The sequence below is a fragment of the Pagrus pagrus genome (assembly GCF_965226575.1).
Source record: "Pagrus pagrus genome assembly, chromosome: 15".
NCBI classification, from domain to species: domain Eukaryota; kingdom Metazoa; phylum Chordata; class Actinopteri; order Spariformes; family Sparidae; genus Pagrus; species Pagrus pagrus.
The window spans coordinates 21,640,694-21,660,611 of NC_140199.1; the positions used below are offsets into that span (position 1 = coordinate 21,640,694).

Below are 19,918 nucleotides of genomic sequence, written 5' to 3' on the forward strand. Positions count from 1 at the left end.
CTAAGCTAATACCTTCCTGCTACTTCGGCTGCACTTACTGTTTAGTGCTAATAGAAAAATGTTAGCATGCTATATTATGTTGATGTTAGCATTTAGCACACAGAGCCATTAGCATTCTAATTGGCATAGCATGATCTCATGGGATGCTGTATACTTTATTTATTACACGACTTTTAATGACATTTTGTTTGTCATGTCATGCATTTTAAGCCTTCCCTCTATTGTGAACACCGTTCACATCATATGTTTTGGACGTGCAGGAAAGGACTAATTGTGGCGAGCTTCGTCACGTGTCATTATAGTCAGATGACCCTCGTTGTCATGGTAACAAGGTAAACAGTTGGTTAATGTTGTGAAACAGTCATTATTTGGTTAGGTTGAGCACCAAAACAACTTGGTTAGGTTGAGGAAAAGATTGTGGTTTGGGTTAAGAGTCATGTTAACGTTATGTGACAGGAGTTATACTGTAGTACATAATGAACTATGTTCTTGATTTTATTGATAAAACTGAAGGAGGGAGTGCTCCCGTATGAGTTGAGACAATTCTACTTTTTCTTAAGCCAAACAAACCATTCACAAAGTCACTGAACCATCTAAAACATGCATTGCCACAAAGCTGAAAACATGGCTGTGTCTTAGCTCATGAAGAGTTGACATTTTCAGACAGTTTGACAGTGACGTTATGTAAGTTTACAGACTTAGTGAAGTTTAAAAAGTCATTGTTGACTTTTGGTTTTCCACAGGACACAAACACCGACTCCCTCCTCACAGAGTCTCGTGTTTGTTTGACCCATCCACCCCAGCCTCCCTCCTCAATTTGTGTATTTTCTTGCTTTTCACACTAAGCCACCTGAAATTTCTCCTTCTATGACCTAAAACGCTAAAAGCAAGTGCAAGCAAAACTGCAGTGGCAACCTTTAGTAGAGCAACAAATATTAGTCCGAACGAGTCTTTAATAAAATATTAACAGTTCATTTAATTAAATGACTAAATGATGAATGAATGAATACAAATTTATTTCGGACATGTGAAAACAAAACAAAACAAAACAGAAAGTTAAATCAGTTCAACAAATAAGCATGATAAAATGAAAAGCATTTTACAAAGTACATTTCATTAACAAGCATTGACATGCCTGAACCTGTTTACCTTCGTACACTCCCATCTCACTATATACAATTCGATATGCTATATGTACAATTAATAAATCACATATTATCTATAAATATATTTGCAAACAGGCCCATATATATAGCAAATATAACATGTACATATACATACCTACACACTCACACACATACAAATATACATGCAAAGCTTATAATATAATATACATAATATAAATATATACATTGACGTATGATGATGATATTATCCTGTATTTAGTATTTGTGTTACAGACATTCATTCAGAAGTTTCTACAGTTCTTATTCATTGATATGTAATTATGCAACAGTTCAATAAGTATACTCTAATCCAAACAAGTATGTAATGTGATGTTTGTTAGAATTAACGTAATACTTTTGTTGTTAATCGTTTGAGTTCTCATTCATGGACACAAATCCTTCACTTTCTGTTTTTTTACTCCGCAGGAAGAAGAATTAAGGAACAGCGGAGAGGCCAAATACGCCCACCTGAGTAATGATCTTCACGTTTTAATTGAAGTCTTTGCTCCACCTGGAGAGGCCTATTCCCGCATGAGTCACGCTTTGGAGGAAATTAAAAAATTCCTAGTTCCAGTAAGTTTAAGACCTCACCTCATTTTGTCCTCCTAATTTCTATTCCTGCGCCACATGTGAACATCACTCATCACTGCTGACTGGATCATTTCTCCACCAGGCTTATTAACACAAAGCAAACAGTGCTCAGTACCCAGGGTTTGTTTACAGAGGAGTAAGATATAAGTGTGACGTTTTTCCCTGCATTACAACCAGCCCTCTCTCCTCTGCATGCCCTTACTCACAATGAAAAATAATGTATTCAGCAATTAAAGTGCAGTATGGAACAACTTCCAAGACTCCAGCAACTTATTGCCCGGAGAAGTGAGCAATAATTAATGTGCATGTTGTGTACACTTGCTGAGTCTAAGCTGTAAATATTAATCAAGCTTTGCAAATGTGACAAGCCTAATAGAGGAGTTGTGCTGCATGAGTCGACTTTATGGAGTTCATGCTTCTTCCTACACCGAGCCAATGTTCTTACAAGCATGCCTGCTCACTGGGCCAGGAGGATAATGATACTGCATCTGCACGGAGCAGTTCATACCCTTCCCAATACAAATGACTTAACGCTGTGCCAACAAACAGCGAAAGAAACACAGGGTTATTCATCTGCTCCTGATGTGTTAGCTCTCAGGCGAAATACTCTAATCGCCGGACGTCTTTTCCACACCAGTTTTTCTTCCGTCTTCAAATTTGAAAGTCTACAAAGAATGATAGATGTTACATAGGAAGCCGAGTAAATGCTGAACGTATTTGTTGTAAAGTTCAGGTTGGGGACAGCGTTGACACCAAAGACTCAGTCAAGTTTACGACATTACCCCTCAGGGCTCAATGTAAAGATTTTTGGTGGATGTGATTGTAAGGTGATGTTAAAAATAAGACCTTCCCCATCTCTCTCGGATGCCTAGGACAATTTGTTTAAAGAAACATTATGTAACTTTTTACCTTAACGAGGCACTGTGTAGTTAGAGAATAAATACAAAACTCAGAATGTTGATGTTTACAATATTAATGAGGTAATAAAACAAACTCATACATATTTATCTTTTCCATAAGTGAATTCACAAGCTGTTCTCAGAGTAAAATAAGGTCCCTATAACACTGTTTGAAGATAGAGAGGTGGCAGGGTCCGCCAAATATAAACAAAGACTACGTAACTTCAGTAAAAGGATAGGATCACAGTGTTACATACATGTTTACTTCATCATACAAGTTTTCAACACGTAAAATTTTCGTGACATAATGAACTTTGTAGTTAGAACCTACATTACGTCTGATGTGACTTTATGTACATTCTCGAGTACCTCTCTCTGCTTCGCTAACAGATAGCAACAGTAGCTGACATTGGTTTGGAAATGGCGTCCGTTAATGTAAACTAATGACCAGTTTCCAACAAAACACAGAATTTCCGCAGAGCCCCTTTAAAAAACAGAATCGTACCATGTTGCATGCATCCAGAGCACATATAACAACTGTCAACAGACATATACAGTAAGCTAAAACAACTTTTGTGAGATTGATGGTGCAATGGTACACACCACATGAACAGACGTTCTGTCAGAAATGTTCATCTGCCTCAGCGTCTTACTGGTGCTCTGATGCACTCTGCACTGTGAAATCTGCTCCAGCCTGTTCTAAAGTTCCTCTCAGATCAGCCGGAGACTTGATGTATTGTCGGGGTAGAGGGTTCACCGTATAATCTGAAGTAAATATGATGCTTTTCTTCCACGCGCATTCTTTTCAAGGCAATGAATGAACTGCTGGCAGAGCCGCAGCTCTCGCTTTAATTGCAGCACCTTGAGAGAAGATGAGGTTTTGTGTATTCTAAATTATTCTTATGGGTGAAGACGAGTTTTCCAATTAGTGTACACACAGGATCGGCTGTAATACATTTCTTTTTAAATAGGTGCACACACTCAATAAGCACAGACTGTTTGGGCTCAACAGAAGTTTGATTTTTTTTTGTGAAAACCTGCCAGCAGAACTAATGATGCAGAGTTACTGGGAAGGAACCAATTAAGTAAGATTTTACTAAGTAACAAAAGGGCTGAAAATCATTACTGTGAATGAGAAAGCACTGGTTACCGGATATAGGGGTGTTCACAACCAGTTGGTGGCAGGAAGAAGAAGAAGAAGTGGACAATTAAACCCTCTAATGCTGGTTTATTATTTAAAAAGGCTAATCCAAACTTAAAAGCATGGGTGCTGCGCACTGGGGAAAAAACATCACATGAATTTAAGTTGCATCTTCCTACTTAATGAGACCTAACGTATTCTTTCCTTGCGTCGTTTCCATAATGGTGTGTACGTCAAGTTAGTTTCACCCTGAAGTCAACTTATAAACGTCAATAAAAACATAATAAATGCAGATCATACCATCTATTTTATAGCACAAGCTTGCTGCCTCAGGGGTCTTATGGATTGGCAAATAAACTGCACATAATGTAACACAACAGGCATCTGTCAGTATCCACGGTGACAGATGTTCCCTGCCTCGGGTGGAGAGTGGCAAGTGTGTCCTGCTGTTTACTTTTTCTTTATTGCTGCAAGACCGTGTTGTCAGAGAGTGGCTTCCAGCGGTTTGCTATCGGGGATCAGTTTGGTTGGAAATATTATCTTTTAGATTTAATACTTAAAAAGTTGTGTAAGTATTTAGTGGCTCCAGAGGAGCTGCATGAATGTCTGATATATTGATTCAAGTGATGTCACTTGAAGCGCTTTTCTGGTCAATTCCTCTGCTCTTTTCTAACGAGCCCCACACATACTGTAGAGCTACATGATAACCTGGATTAGCCGAACGTTAAAATGACAACAGACTTGTGTGATGATTTGTGGGGAGGGGTTTGTGATGCCTGCAGCCTGTCTGTTTGTGTGTTTTGGGGTGTGTTTGCTCTGATAGATAATTAAATAAAAACAAAATTGCAAACAGCAGTGATAATATTTCTAATAGATTATCAGTATGTTTTCCTGCCAGATTCGCTTGGCATGGATCGCTGCAGTTTGTCCACAGAGCATCGCGCCGGGCCGCAGTGCGCTCTGTCTAAACAGTCCAATTTAACGTGGGCACCGAAAAAGGAAGTGGGCGATGCTTTGGTGTGCTTCGCAGTGCTCCGGCCTCGTGCATGTCCCCGGCATGATATGGAGAGGGCGGCAAAGTCAGAAAAAGTCAAATAACATCAGCAAGTACCAAAGGGTAACCAAACTGTGCCCATAAGACAAAGGTTTTATTGCTCCGTAACTGACATTTTGTTTAAATATGCAAAACAGACATTATCTAGAATTTTACAGAACAGAAATCTAAACAAAAATGAACAGCTAAACGTGTATTTTGAAGGAGACATTTCATGGAAGCAAAATAGCCTGAAATCTTAAAATTGACCATTGCATGAAAAAAATTTTGTGTAGTGTCTGCTGCGAGTTCACCAATCTTATGTAGAGCAATTCAAAGTTGATGACTATCCTTTGGATGCATTTGACCAAAAAAAACACCCCAGAGAAGTTGGCCGAGGAGGAGATGTGGACCGAATTACGACCCTGCCGCCTAAATCGAGCCAGCTGGTGTGCAGCGCTATTGCTTCTCTCCATCGGCCCACCAGGAGAACTCCCACTGCTCCAGTGACCAATCTAGCGCTCCTGGTGTGACATTATGCTCCAGAAACCAAACTAGACTCAAAGCGATGCAGTGGGCAGGATTACAGCGACACGCGGCTGTCTCCCACAATGCCACATGTGTAGTTAAATGATTTACACTGCTGGTCACAGCTGAATATCTGAGTATGTACCCGAGCATGTGGGCTGAGGTGACTGACTTCACTTTCTGTTCCCCCTCTCCCAACTAGAACTGAAACGTGCCTAATTTTCTCGCAGAGAAAAATTCATTTTAATGCAGCTTCACCCCAATGATGTCTGCAAATAAATGTCTTACCCCTGTAATTTAACAAACCCTGCTTCCCACTGAGCTCCCACTGAGCTCACGTCTATGAAACAGGAAAAATGAATCTTCTGATATGACTTTTAAACGGTTGTTAAATTATTAAAAAATCACAACCACACGAGCAAGCTGTGTGACCATATCCAGCTAGATAATTTGTGCATTACCGAGCAGAACTAGAGCACACAGAAGAAGTGCAGTTTGTCTGACTCTGACTTTTATCAGCCGCTGGTAGCGACTGAGAAAAAGCCCTCAGATCTGCTGTGAAGCAAAATTTGACTACAGAAAATGCTGTCAGTGCTGTCGGCTCAGAGCGGTGCTGCGCCCTGTAAAAGAAAGCAAAATGCAAACAGGAACCTAATCAGTGGGCCGGTGTGCATATACAGGCTGAGAGTGAGACGCACCGGAGAAAGGACAGGCGATCCTGCTCTCAGCTGGATGAGCTCTCCGCCTTCATCTCGGGCCAAACTGCGGTGGGGAGCATTTTGGCACGGAGAGGGAACACAGATGCTTGAACAAGATGCGTGACAGTAATTAGTTTTTACATAAAGTCAAATGTAAAGTCAAACAATAATAAACACGCATTGAATTTAAGCTATTTGATCCATATGACCCCAAAGAATGAGCCCGAGCACCAACAGTGAAGACTTGCCTGGTGTAGCAGAGGCACCTCCTCTGCATTATAATCTTCAGCAGGGATCCAGACCGCACAGGTGTTCTTAACAATGCAGGGGAAATGAGCTGGGAGGCGAGGAAGAATCAATTTTTCACCTTGCATTAGTGGAGGCTTTTGTTTTCTAATAATGCGCGATATATAGACTATGCTAATGTCTGGTGTGTAACGGTATCACACTATGGACCACTTACTCTCCTGCAATCAGGATCCTGATAGTACTATTGACTCTTTTTTGAGTTCAATATTAAACCACCCATGATCATGAAGCAGCGTGATAAAGTGAATCGAGAAATAAAAGAGTCCAGAGCTCTCATTTACAAAAATGCTCTTGAATTTATACTTTGTCTTGATATTATTTCCTGCAGTGTGCGTACATCCAATGCATTCAAGATGCTGAGCATTATGTGATTTATAGATATCAAATTAATTTAAATTGATGGCACCTGCCTTGTGATTTCTCCTGATATAATGCAGGGACAGAGGAGGGTTTAGTCAGGAATAGCCATGAACCAAGAGAGAAAATCTAACTTTTTGGAAGACTAGATAACAGCGATGGAAGACGACATTGAAGCCAGGCAACACAAATTATTTGCTGGGTTGACAAACAAAGCCAAACCCTTAGCTCGGGAGTGTGTCGCCGCTGCACGTTGTTCTCAAAGCTCAATGCAATACCCTGCAATACCTCGACATAACTAGCAGGGAAATCACTTATGGCAGGCTTAGACGATGCTTGGAGATGAGATCATTTCCACGTCAAAGTAAGATTTTTTTAAATAACTACTTATACATTTTTGTTTGCTTCATACCTAAGATCAAAGCTGATTATAAGTCCATTCAAAACGAGGCCGCGTATCTACACCCAGCTGAGTTCTTTTGTTAAGACCTGAAATGAGCAGCTTGTGCTGAAAAAACGTAACACACATCGTATCAAGATGCAGATTAACAGCTGCTGCAGCTGCGTGGCCGCCTCTGTGCCTCTGGATCAACTGGCCTGACGTGCTTTGGGAGGATAAGAACAGCTTTCACGAGGTTGTTATGCAGGACAGCATGTACTGTGATGATTTTTCAGATCTTCTTCACTTGAAAAATAAACACATCAAAACAAAAAAAAAAAGAAAAAAGAAAAAGGTGTAAAGTGATGCATCTGAAAATGTTTAAGATGGTGTTTGGTTCCACTGGTTCTGACTGCAAACCGCCTCCTTAAAACAGGCCGTGCACTGGGTTTTCAGAAAGAAATGTAAAGTTTGAACACATCAGCGGTTTGCAGAAACTTACTTTGCCGACATTTATTCTGGCAGTTTGGTTGTCATTTCTGTAAAATGAGTGCATGTTTATAAAACTATTTGTCCCTCCAAAATTGCGTGTTGAGGTTAACTTACCGTATGTGAATCACACACTCCAATTCTGCCCATCCAGCATTGCAGATGCGACGCTTTGTGAGAGCCTTTTCTCAAACATCCCATTCGCCAGACACGAGAGGGTGTCGAGGTAGACGGATGAGGATGAGTCCTTTGCGTCAGCCGATCTGACACAGGATACATCCCGACACACACTTTGTTTGCTCTCGGAAAATTGAAATTGGCTCTTTCACGTCACCACGTGCCATAAATCTGCTGAGTCTGTGAGTATATTAGCACTGAATTCTTAACTCTGTCCTCTGCATCTCCACCTGACATCTTCATACGTGATAATATGGATCAAGTAGTTCCTGGAGCTGCCTTGACTTCACATAAACTGCACCATGTTTTGAACACAAGGTTTATCTGAAAGCTGGGCTTTATTTGTGTTGGACAAAATGTATTTACTTTAGAAAAATCTCACGGTCTCAGAGGAGATCTGGCAAGAAAACATCTCCTAATTAAACCTTAAATTATTGAGATTCACTATCCATTTTTTAAAATAAATGGGACTGTATTTCTTCCAGAAAGATTTGCAAGGATATAGGAGATCTTTCATAAATGGTTCTGCAGCCCGCAGACTGCTAAACAAACTGGACAAGGCACGAAATCAGTCATCACAGGCGGTAACGGAGTCGTGCGGCAGCCATGCTTCATGTGCTGACCCCTTAAAGTCTCTGTGAAGGGCATCGCGTGTGCACAAGGTCATGCATGGCCTGAATTAATCTCCGCGAGCAAACAGTCGGGCCCAAGAAGCCTCGGCATCGGGTTTATCTCTGTTTTCTCGTGTTAACGCCTCTGTCAACAGTCAACTTTTACAAGCTCTGGCATGTTTGTTGTGCTTTGGATAAGCTGCCAGCTTTCCAATTAAAAGCTGTGCCAGTCTCCTTCAAACCAACAGAGCGCTGTAGGCCTTATTAATTCATTAACAAGAGGACCACATGTGTGCAGTGTGTCAAATGTTTTGGAAATCTACCATGAGGATCTTTTTTCGTTCTTCTCCAGTGACATGTGGGTGTCAAAGTCTGTTTGTCATGTGGTTCCTGGGCGACACGTATCCTGTTAATGAAAATGAGGAGCCGTGACAATGTGATGTGATTTTTTGAGTAGCTTGGAGCTACACGTTAAATTGGGTGCCACACAAAGTTTACTCTGATCAACCCACATTTAAATAAAAGCAAAAATACTCAATATTCAAAATATTCGATGACTCTGTGTGACAAAACGTGCAGTGACTTCCATCTGCTTGAAATAATTTGTCTGGAATCGTTTTTCGCAAATAATGAACCAGTCAGAAATTTGAGAAAAAACCTGCATTGGCGCCTTCGCCTCATTAAAAATCCTGAATCTATGAATATGCAAAGTTTAAAGGTGCCCTGTGGAGTTTTTCTTGTGAACAAACATTTCTGTTTACATTCAGTGTTACTCACCAAGAGACATCGCTCGTATCCTCGAGGTTCAAACAAAATCCATTTTGATTTTGCCTGCTTACAGACTTCTTTCTCACTGCCTTTGTTGGCAAATATACCATATATGACAGAGACCTACACATCAAAGCATTGCGCTATAGTGTTAAATGGCAACTCTGCCAATTTTACACATTAAAGTGTGCTGGGCAGCACGACTGCAAATATGAAAAAAGTAGTATAAAACCTTTTTGTGGCTCCAGAGGAATCGGATAAATTGCCTCCAGTGATGTTGCTTAGTAGCTAAGTTGCATTATGGGTAATGGAGGCACCACATTCTGGAAATACAGTCCACTGGTCTAGCATTGTATTCCCATAACACTGTTGGACACAAATGACCAAAAGTGATACAACAGAACAGGAGATATCACCCTTTTAATTCAAAGCATCCTTCCATGGTCTGGTTAGGTTTAGGTACAAAAAACACTCAGCTAGGAAAATATCATGTATTGGATTACCTGGTTCTGTTGCTCCAAACAAAGCTGGGAACTGTCCTGGTGTCTCTCAGAAGCATTGAAAAGCGCTCAGCTGCAGCCTTGCAGACTCTTCAAACAATGCCACCTACAAAAAACGCCCACTCCTGAGGAAAACTCGGCAGATCAAACAGAAATTGAAATTTCTAATAAAGGGCAACTATGAGACAATGAAATAATAAGCTAGTCCATGTGTTTGAAGCACAACAATAAATGGCTTTCAATGCAAAAATCTAATCTAATCAGTGAATTAAAGCAAACAAAAAGTGTCCTTCGGAAAAAATAAATATATTCAATAATAATGAGAACTAATAAGAGAATAAATGAGAAAAAACAAATTGTTTTTGTAACAGCTAAAAATATATATGTACTTAAATGTTGGGAGCTATTTTATTGAGCGTCCTGTTACTAAAATGGTATACGTGAATTTAAGTCCCACCTGATGAGCAGTATGTGTAGTGCTTTTATTGTGAAAGGCACAAAAACGGAAGGAATCTGTCTATATTTGCGGCAGTTGAGAGTGGAATAAAAGTTTGCCTTCTTGATTTAGCTTATGGTGACTTGTATTATCCTTATGTTATTTTAAGAAGTATGTAACCGTCAACTGCAGTTATGAACTCCTGTGACCCGATCAGTCTACGAACCAAACCATATGTGGAAGTTCACCCTCTTCACAATAGTGTTGTGGCTGCAGCGCCATATACTTGAAAATATTTGGTTTTGTTGCCACAAGCATGGCTGTAAAACCCCCTGACCTCTGGTTAAGAACATTCAGTTTGGCTCTTACTAATGTTGAAACGCAGTCTTGAACAGTGGTCTCTGCAACGCCACCATCATCTCCTTCACCTCCTGACGTGAAAGTCAGCTCATATACATGTAATGTGAGCATGATATGTATATTTCAAAAATGTTGATATGACACGTGTGATATGTACACATTTGAGTGTCAATATTTTATGTTAAATAGCTTTCTAGTGTCACATCTCTACACGGTGAAGCTCAAGCACCCGACTAAATTGTTAAAACTGTGCATATTTAATCGGCGGGAGACTTCAACCTTTGTGAGATATTGTGTGTGTAAAAGTGTAAAAACATACCTCAAAAGAATGCTGATATATAACTGAGAGAGTGTGAAAGCTGACAGCTGATAATGAAGAATTTGTTAATTTAATTTTTTTCACACATTTAGACAATGAATGAATTTCACAATTGCTCGACTTTCACACAGAATTATTTGAATCTATTAAAAGGCTTCTTGTGAGTGTCACAGGAAAAATCACAGAGCGGGAAAATACTCTGCTGCGATATTTACTGGTTTCAGTCATGTTCACACTAAAATGTCATGCGCCCCATGTTATGGAGACTGTAAATGGTTTAAGACGAATGAATGACTCATTTAGAGCAGGAGGAATGTTTTCATTTGTCTAATATTTCTGGAAACTCGACGTGCAAACCTTCATTTCACCTTTTATTTATTTTAGCGTTCTGGATGATGTAAGATTTTTGTGCTTCCTTGCTCTCCTTTCAGCGTGACACCCAGTCAGGAAGAGACAAAGCAAAGTCACAAAATGTGGCTGTCAAAGACATAGACAACGAGGGGAATCGGTCGCTGCCTCCATCTCTTTGTTGTCGTAACAAAAACATTTTTCCTGAGGTGCTAAATCTTGCGGGCTTTGCTTGCGTGTTCCTGAGAAATAAGCCTGTTTATCTGTCAGCAATGACAAGATAATGAATACTGCTTTGTCCACTCCGTTGTCTGCTGCGTAATGATCCGTATCATGTTTGATAACAGGTTGAGAAAAATGGTTCAGAAGCACAAGATAACGGCACTCCACACAAAGTTGTTGAAACCGTCAATTACAGGCTGTGCGTGCCGACGAAATGAGGAATAATTTTTTGTTGCTTTAAAGTGAGAAGAAAGGTTTTTTTAATTCAGTTTACCTTTTATGTCACCTTTCTTCTCAACCTGCAGGTTTCTAAATTATTTGTAAAATCCAGAAGAAAACTTAATAGTTCTGCAAAATGTCTCCCTCCTCATTTCTCTTTTTTAATCATGCAAAACTTATACTGAACCCACAGCTCTTTTGAGGCATATTTGTCTTTTCCAACATTTCTAATCTCTCTCCTGCATTTCGCGTCCAAATATAACCAGAAGAAAATATCCCTCATCGGGTAGTCAACGCTCAGCGGCGCCATGTGTTTCCTGCGTGTGTGTCGAGATCATTTTAATTTGATGGCATTTGCTGCTGTTGCGAGCATCTGTTGCAGTCAGAAGACAAATGTCCTTGTTTTTCTTTTTTTTTTTTTAAACGAGACATGCTGTATTTTGTTCCCGCAGGACTACAATGACGAGATCAGACAGGAGCAACTGAGAGAGCTCTCCCTGTTGAACGGCTCCGACGAGTCGAGCAGAGGGAGGAGTGTGCAGGGGAGGAGCGCGCGACCGGCAACCACAATATCCACCAGGTAGCCACCAATTATGCTGAACACAAAGGGCTCTGTTTATATAACTTCTAGATGGCACTGACAGTTATAATATGAACTTACAGTCCACACAATGGTGAAAACTTCAATTATTCTCTTTAAGTCAGTACTGAACTTCCATTTCTTTTGAAACAATAGACCTAAGTGGGTTTGAAATTGGTGCTGCAAAGGCTCTCAGGCTGCCAGAGCAAGATCCTTTACTGATAAAGACCCCACATCTTTCAAACTTCAGACCTCCCACACAACCCATGATATCATCGGGGTTATCTATTTTTTATAAAGCTTCCTTTAAAACTGCCAACCCGTTTCTTTAGAAGTAGAAGAGTGACATCTGTGTTGACACCCAGTTACTCGTATTTTGTCCTGATGCAGAATCTGTATGGAAAAGTATTATATGATTATACTTATGTACTTGTACAAGTGCATTATAAAGTATGTATTAACCTTAATAAGGTATTGTTCTCACGTAGGATCTGGTAGCAGAAATACTCATAATTAGCTGTTAGTAAATGCATCATGTATAATAAAATATGTATTTTTTTTGCTAAAGCATCAGAACAGCTTACTGAAAGTTAACGAATACATAATAGTATATACTGTAACAGTTTGTAATAATCGGTAACACTTCATTTTACAGGTCTGGAAGTTCCACGGTAAGAAGGTGGTTATTACCAAGCAACATATTTGAAATTTCTTTGAAATTACCAAAATATTTATCTCTAAATAATTGATGGTTGAAAGACCTACTTCAATTTTCCTATTCTCGTAATTGTTTTGGTGATTTGGTAATTACCACACTTACCTAATGGTCAATAAATGCGTTTGTAGTACTATTATAAACAAAGATGCTGTCTTTAACACTTGTTTAGTCTTATTAACACAGTCATCTTTATAAGAATCTTATATGGGCATGTAAGAGCCTTATTACCTTTAAACTAACACTTATTACAAGGACGTTAATATAAAGAGTTACCAGAAGTTGCCTTCGAAGAATATATTAAACAACTGATGTCACAGATTGAGTCATATTCGTTATGATCAGTAAACTAATCTTCATGTAAAACCAGTGGAACGTCCCTTTAGTTCAGTTATGCAATCACCTAGAAGTAGTTTATATTCATTGCACTATGGTTGTTATAGTGCGCGGTGCTGTGAATGCCAAGTACATATTTTAATAATATAAAAAAGGAAGTTCCCACCTTCATGGTGAATTTTCAGAGTAATTGGGTTCACTGACAAACATTTCAATATTTCATATAAACCTGTTCTTAGTTCTCTTCCTCAGGCTAACAGCTTTAAAAAGTACTTCCTCTCTGACTTTTTCCAGTTATGTCTTCTTGATAACTCACATATTATTATATTGTTTTCAATGTGCTGTAGCTTGAGGGGATTTTAGGATGGAGGCAGGACCAGTAACAGGAAAAACTCAATGTTCCAGAGCACCTGATTGACTTAGCCATGTGTGCGGCTGAAACGCCTGCCTCTCCCAGCCTCCTTTTAAGTTCGTTTTTAGAGCAAATTGTCAGTAATCTACCTGAGCCATGGCGGTCCCTCGGGAACAGGCAGGTACAGTTCGCCATGACAGCTTGGCCTAATTCAGGCAGCACATGTAGATGAGCGAAATCCAGCAGGAACACGGGACGCCCCCCATTTAAAGTCACCAGCGCCACCACCACTTCCTTACCCAGATTTTCTCCTTATGGCGCCCCGATAAGCGATTATTGTAAATCCCCATGAAAAATATGCACCAGTAATTCCCCTTTGAGTGTCTGTATTTTTGGATCACAATGGGCTGCTACCTAGTGACGGATGTGCTGGAGGAAGAAAGGCTATCCCAGCCCACCTACATCACGCTGCTGTTAGAATGTGAAGTTTGCAGACAATAGACTCTTTTATGGGGATAAATCCCCCTGTTTCATCCCTGCTGTGTTCATGTGGGTCTGCTACTGGACAGCCACCTCTAGAAAAGAAAGCAATCCACCTAAACTGACTCATGCCTGCACAAGCGCTTTGGCCTTTCATCCTCCTGGACCCCGTTAAATAAGTCACCGCTCTTCTTGAAAGCAATACCTGTGTGAGTATGTCTACAACCAGGGTGTCTTCAGCAGCTTCGGGCAGATGGAGGTGTGATATTGTACAAACACACGCTCGGCGCTGCTCCATCGTGTTATTGAAACAACCATGCCGCGTCCCACAGGCATGTTTGCAGAGCTGAGGAAGACACAAAGTGACACTCTTCAGCCCTCTGATCATTACAAGATCTACCTCAGTGCCAGCGGAGGTTATGTTGATCTCGAGCACACCGTACGACAACCACCAACTGAGGCAGCCTGACGAGAGGGGATTTAACAGATTCCTCACTGTCTCAACTCCACATCATTTACAAATGTCACAGCCTAAGATTCTTAGGAAAAAGTGATGCCATGTGCGTCTGCTTGTTTGCTTTACCAGGGGCCACAGAGGCACAGGAAGGAGCGCAGCAGCGCCTCGGGGGACGGCGGCAGCGACGCACACCAAACTCCCCACGACCGTTCTAACCAGGGAGGTACAAGCTCCGAGAGCCAGGGGGGCGGCGGGGAGCGCCGGGTACAGGCCCCCGCTGTTAGCCGTCACACATGAATCATACGACGACTATGTAAGTCCAATCCTCTTTTGCACACGCTGAAAAGTATGGCTGATAATAATTTCACATGAACTGTGTGTAAATCAGACTTGGTTTAATCCCCTTGCCTGTGATCTGAATGGGTGTTGCCTCACACCGAGAGGTAGGGCATTCAGGGACACGCGTTTGAGAAATTAGGGCAAGCAGGAAGTCACTGCAAAATCTTTTTATTTAATTAACTTCAATTCTTAAGGCGTACCAGAGTTTTTATAATGATCCAGGGTCTGCTAGGCAGCCCTTGGTTTCCATTCATCTCGGGCTAATCTTAAAATCCAGTTGATTGACTTGAAAGTTGCTTTGGATTAATAATCCATGACAGTGAACGTCACGTCGTCTTTGTCTTTTGTCAGTAGGTTGGGGTTAATATTGAGTCTGATGCCGGTGCATGCAGGGATCCTTCTCTTCCCCTTTTCACAAACTTTCCCGAACTGACGTCTCAGGAAAACAAAATAATCTGATTTATGTTGCTGTGCAGATTCGCAGATAAATATCACACCAAACTAAAAAATGAGAAACTATTAATTTAGCTAAGTGCTCAAACACATTTATTTCCTTCTACTCAAAGGTGAAATTAGATCAGATTCGAGGTTTTCAAGGAAAAAAACATGCACACACTTCAATTAGGTGTTTTGTCCCTTGAGCTCGCTCATCACCGTTAAAAGCATTTTTAACATGGTGATTTCAGTGTTTATTGCTTTTTCCTTTTATTTCGATTTTCAAAAACACACTGTATGTTGATGTGAATGTCGCCTCACAAGTTGACCCGGAAAATTCTTATTAGATTTGTGGAGTAAACAAGTGTAATCTTGCAGCCCTCCTGGCCTGTCCTCAAGGCAAACCAGGGTGTTACATGACAGCCTGAAATCCAAGCGTTAGGAGTTGGTTGACATCCTGATGATACTGAATTCAGGACAGGTGATAAAAACGTGCTCTGCAAAATTGTGAATTTGCTCGCCCGTGCATTAAAAATGTAACTGAACTAGATGTCAGAGCCTTTAAATTAGCGCCTGCTTGAAGCGAGTAGATTCTCATCCCATCCATCCAGGGAAAAGTAGCAACTGCAGTTAAATTGTGGTTTGTAGTTAATTAAAACACACACAGTGGGATCCTGTAAAGAAAACAAACAAATACACCACAAAAGAAAAAGAGACACTATGATTTACCTTGAGGAAGACTGTTATTTCAATCCTACCTTTGTATTTATGAACTTTATTTGATCATAAAGCCTAATTACTCTACAACTCTCTGGTTATTAAGTCAAGTTAATGAACTATACTGCAGGCTGGGGTCTGTGTTAACGGTGATAAACAGTCACAAACTCGTCTCCCTCATGAAATGTCTGTTTCCTCACTGTGCTGCATTATTAAAAAACTACAGTATAAGGCTGTTTATCCCAGGCATTCATATGCTTTCTTGGTGATCGGATCACAAGCGCACATCTCTAGGTACATCATTTCACACCTGGCATTACATCGATGTGACAAACATACACAATGTTTCTTTATACAAGGAAAGACATACATATCTTCTATAACCACATTTACAAGACGGCCCAAATAATTAAGAATTTGTCACGGACAGCATTTCACAAAGTTTATAAAGTTTCTCTGAACTCAACATCTCACAAAACTGAGCGATTTTGTAAGGGAGTCTGGGGAATTTCTCTCCCTCTTCATCTACTCGCTGTTGCTGACTGTGTGGTTGCTGTGGCTGCTTTGACCTATTTGTATATTTGCGTATATTTGCCGTCTGCTTTAGTGGAAAAGTGTTAAATATTCTTATAAACTGTTGTTATGAACTTTCAGATAAAAGTTATCCTGGCCATTCAAATGAATACAAAACACAAGAATGTTACGCACCATTTACTTTACTTCACTTACTGTCTCTGCATTATTAATCGCTGCATCATTAACATGCAAAAAGAAAAAGTGCAGATACTGTAGAGCCTTGACCAGTGGTCGTTGTTCACATCAGTTAGCTCACGCTGTCCTGGGATCGGTGTCAAAAAACATTCAAAGTGCTCGCGAAACGTCTGCTCGTGCTCAGATCTTGGAAATTTCTCAAGGTCATTTTGAAAAGACGACACAAGGTGAGCTCTAAGTTTCATCCGAACGAGGAAAAAAAAAAGGCAACCCTTTTTTTTACGCGTCTATTTCCTCAGAGCCTTCCTGCTAAGCAAAGCCCCCATGTGTGCTGGCAATTGAAGATTGGGCTGTCTGCATGGGGAAATGCACAAGCGCAGTCTCATTACCAAACCAAATTGAGTTCTGATGTAGAGCCTGTGTATTTCTGAGGAGTAAAAAGCGAGGCATTTCTTCTCTTTGTAATTGGAGGTTGGGAAGAGGGGTGGGAGCGCAGAGACTAGGGGATTATGGAAAGATGAGTTTGTCCTGAACATTTTCTTCCCTCATATCTCACTTAGCTATTCTTTTTTTTTTTCCACGACATTACACAATTTTCTCTGAGCATGTTTCCGGAGTGTAGCGAGACCTCTTTATACAAAGGTCCGGGTTCTGTTTGTTTTTTCAATCACTGCGTATACAAGGTGCCGCACAGCATGTTGTTATTCCGCTACAAGAATCCTGCACTGTACAATCTAGTGAAACACAGTAATAAATCAACAGCAGCAGATGCCTCTTTGTTGCTACATCCTGTATTTGTCTTTGGTGAAATACGCGCCGCGGTGTGCACGGGTATCATGTAGACAGTTGATTGATGGACTGCGTCAAACTGTCAGTCCGTCTCGTACAAGTGATACTGCGAGAATGTCCATAATTGTCTCTAATCGAGGTTGGTATCGATTTGAAAACCTCAATGGAAAGCATGAGTGAGCTGGTAGTTATCGTGTATCACTGTCTATAATTTATGAACTCAATGTTTCCTCTTTATCATTCTCCCACAAATCTCACCTTGCTATATCCTTTACACCGGCACTCCTCTTTGATTGCTTACTTTTGTTCCTCCCAGAATGCAGTTCTTTGTGCAATGACTCAAGTAAGTTTTTTGCCATTCAGGTGTTGCTGAATGCAGCAACACTGCACCTTTCGAACACTCGCCGGAACCATAAAAAGGGCAGCCGTGACAAAAGCAGAAGTGTACTTACTTTATCTTCAAGGAATTCAAGGCCAAGCTGACTGAGGATACAGCTGTTAATGTTTTATATTTGTCCTGTTATCAACAAATCCTGGCGTGATCATTTCTAAAAAAAAAAAAAAGAACAGCGACCGACCACAGGAGAGCGTAGTCTTTTCTTTTTTCGAACACTTGCAAGTGCATCAACCAATCGACAAGAAATGTTCTGGCATGAAACGCAGACTTGTGGTCTGTTTTTATACATGCACACAACCTAAACTTAGAACAACTTCTAAAGAGTGTGCCGTGTTTTCCCACCGCAAATCCCATTAAAACAACAAAACCAGCAAGGAATTGGACCTGCTAACGAGCTCTGTCTGTGTACCCAGTCGTGTTCCTTTGTGCCACAGAGCTCCATTCTTGTCCAAAAACTATTAAAAACACATCAGTAAGTCAGACTAAGCGCCATTTTCTTTATTGGGCGAAACAGGGGCACACTTTCAAGCCACTGCTTCTGTAAAAACTCTCTGGAGCGCCAAATGTGTATTACACCACCGCTCAAAGTAGTCCCCAAACAAAGCACGCAGTTTACTCCTGTTTCACTAACATTTGCGAAAAACTACAATTCCGTTAAAACCACAGGAGAGGATCACAGAGTATGGAGAAGCATACCCTCGTTCTCTCTTTTGTAATTTCCTGACGGTGAGAAAAACGTGGAATAATTACAGCTTCGTCCTTTAAATATGACAATGCAGCATCTGCTTGACTTGACAGAATGACGAGCGAGCATGGCATTGAAGGAGAATAATTATGAGGTAAGAATCGGGTAAATTAGGTTTTATCAAAATACTGCTACAGCACACTGATCACCACTTTGTTAATAGTTAATTACTGTGCAGTTAATTAACAATAAGTAATTTATGCATGAACAAAGATGGCTTTAATTAGTCCACATCCAGGAAAAAAAAATCCTGCTTTAAGCTAATAATTCTAATTCTGCTTTCTACAATTATTTATCTAAATATTGTTGGTTTTATGTAAATAATCCAGGAAACACATTTGCTCTTTTTGATTATTAAGAGCTAAAAGGGTTTGATTAAGATCACTTCATACTACTGTATATATAACACTTTACTCTGAGGATTTATCAATACACTATGAATGGATTGTTCTTATCAATAAGTAATAAAGGAAACATAAAAGGATCCACGACGGATTCTTTCTCTTGGTCACATGGCTAAATCCTTGATGCAGCCACTGTTTTGTTCCTTTGGAGTTGCTTTGTCCCTCAGCCTTTTTATCCACAGTCAAACGCAGCAAGTTATTAACATCGCAGCACAATCCCATTTGCATAGGATTGCTTATTCATACCCAGCGCATACATATGTAGTCACAGTGATGCATGCGTCCTGCAGTTTGCAGCCGTTGTGACGAGTAAATGGATGACAGACTTTTGTTTTCTCCTCAATTTGAGGTGAAGTTCTCCTTAAACAGTCGCTGTGTTTCTGCTGTGGAGCAGGTCATCATGTTACAGGGAGTCCTCCGGAGACTGCAGTGATTAATGGACTCTGTCATGCTGTCAGCGTCATAAAACTAATACAGTGACAGTGGCCATTATTGTTGCTCTTAAAGGATAGCAACGATTCGGAAGTGAAGTGGAGGGAGTGTTTCGCCGTGGAGGGAGTTTAGGAGGTTTCAGTCTGAATTCATTGAGGTGTGACCTCTATGGAATCAAATATTTGATTACAAATATTGAATTCAACATCAATGTGCCGGCTTCATCATGTGGCTTGGTTCAGTTTTGTAACAGATTCTCTGCATGTTGTCATACAGTATTTCTTCAATCCGACTTTTACATGGATGCTAAATAAAGCGATCCGATTTTGCTACCTCCATGTTTCTGTCCCTCCCGGAAGCAGCATCTAGTATTAGCCCCATGTGAGATTTAGTTTACATGATTATCAGGTGCTAATATTTTCCTATTTAACAGATTATCAAAGGTTTAAACAACCCATCTAGATCTGATTGAGTGTTCA

The 19,918-nt window shown here is 40.4% G+C and overlaps 1 protein-coding gene across 6 annotated transcripts in view; it reads left to right on the top strand.

Moving 5' to 3' along the window:
- The window catches only part of khdrbs2 (KH domain containing, RNA binding, signal transduction associated 2), a 79,269-nt gene that overhangs the window by 41,861 nt on the left and 17,490 nt on the right, over positions 1-19,918 (top strand). For all 6 annotated transcript variants that reach the window (XR_014624284.1, XR_014624285.1, XR_014624286.1 and 3 more), the window contains exons 4-6: positions 1,593-1,739; positions 12,003-12,130; positions 14,600-14,783. Coding sequence is in view for 3 of the 6 variants with exons in the window: in XM_084375802.1 (XP_084231928.1) it covers positions 1,593-1,739; positions 12,003-12,130; positions 14,600-14,783 (459 nt within the window). In the remaining 3 variants the exon portion in view is untranslated. The remainder of the gene's footprint in view (positions 1-1,592; positions 1,740-12,002; positions 12,131-14,599; positions 14,784-19,918) is intronic.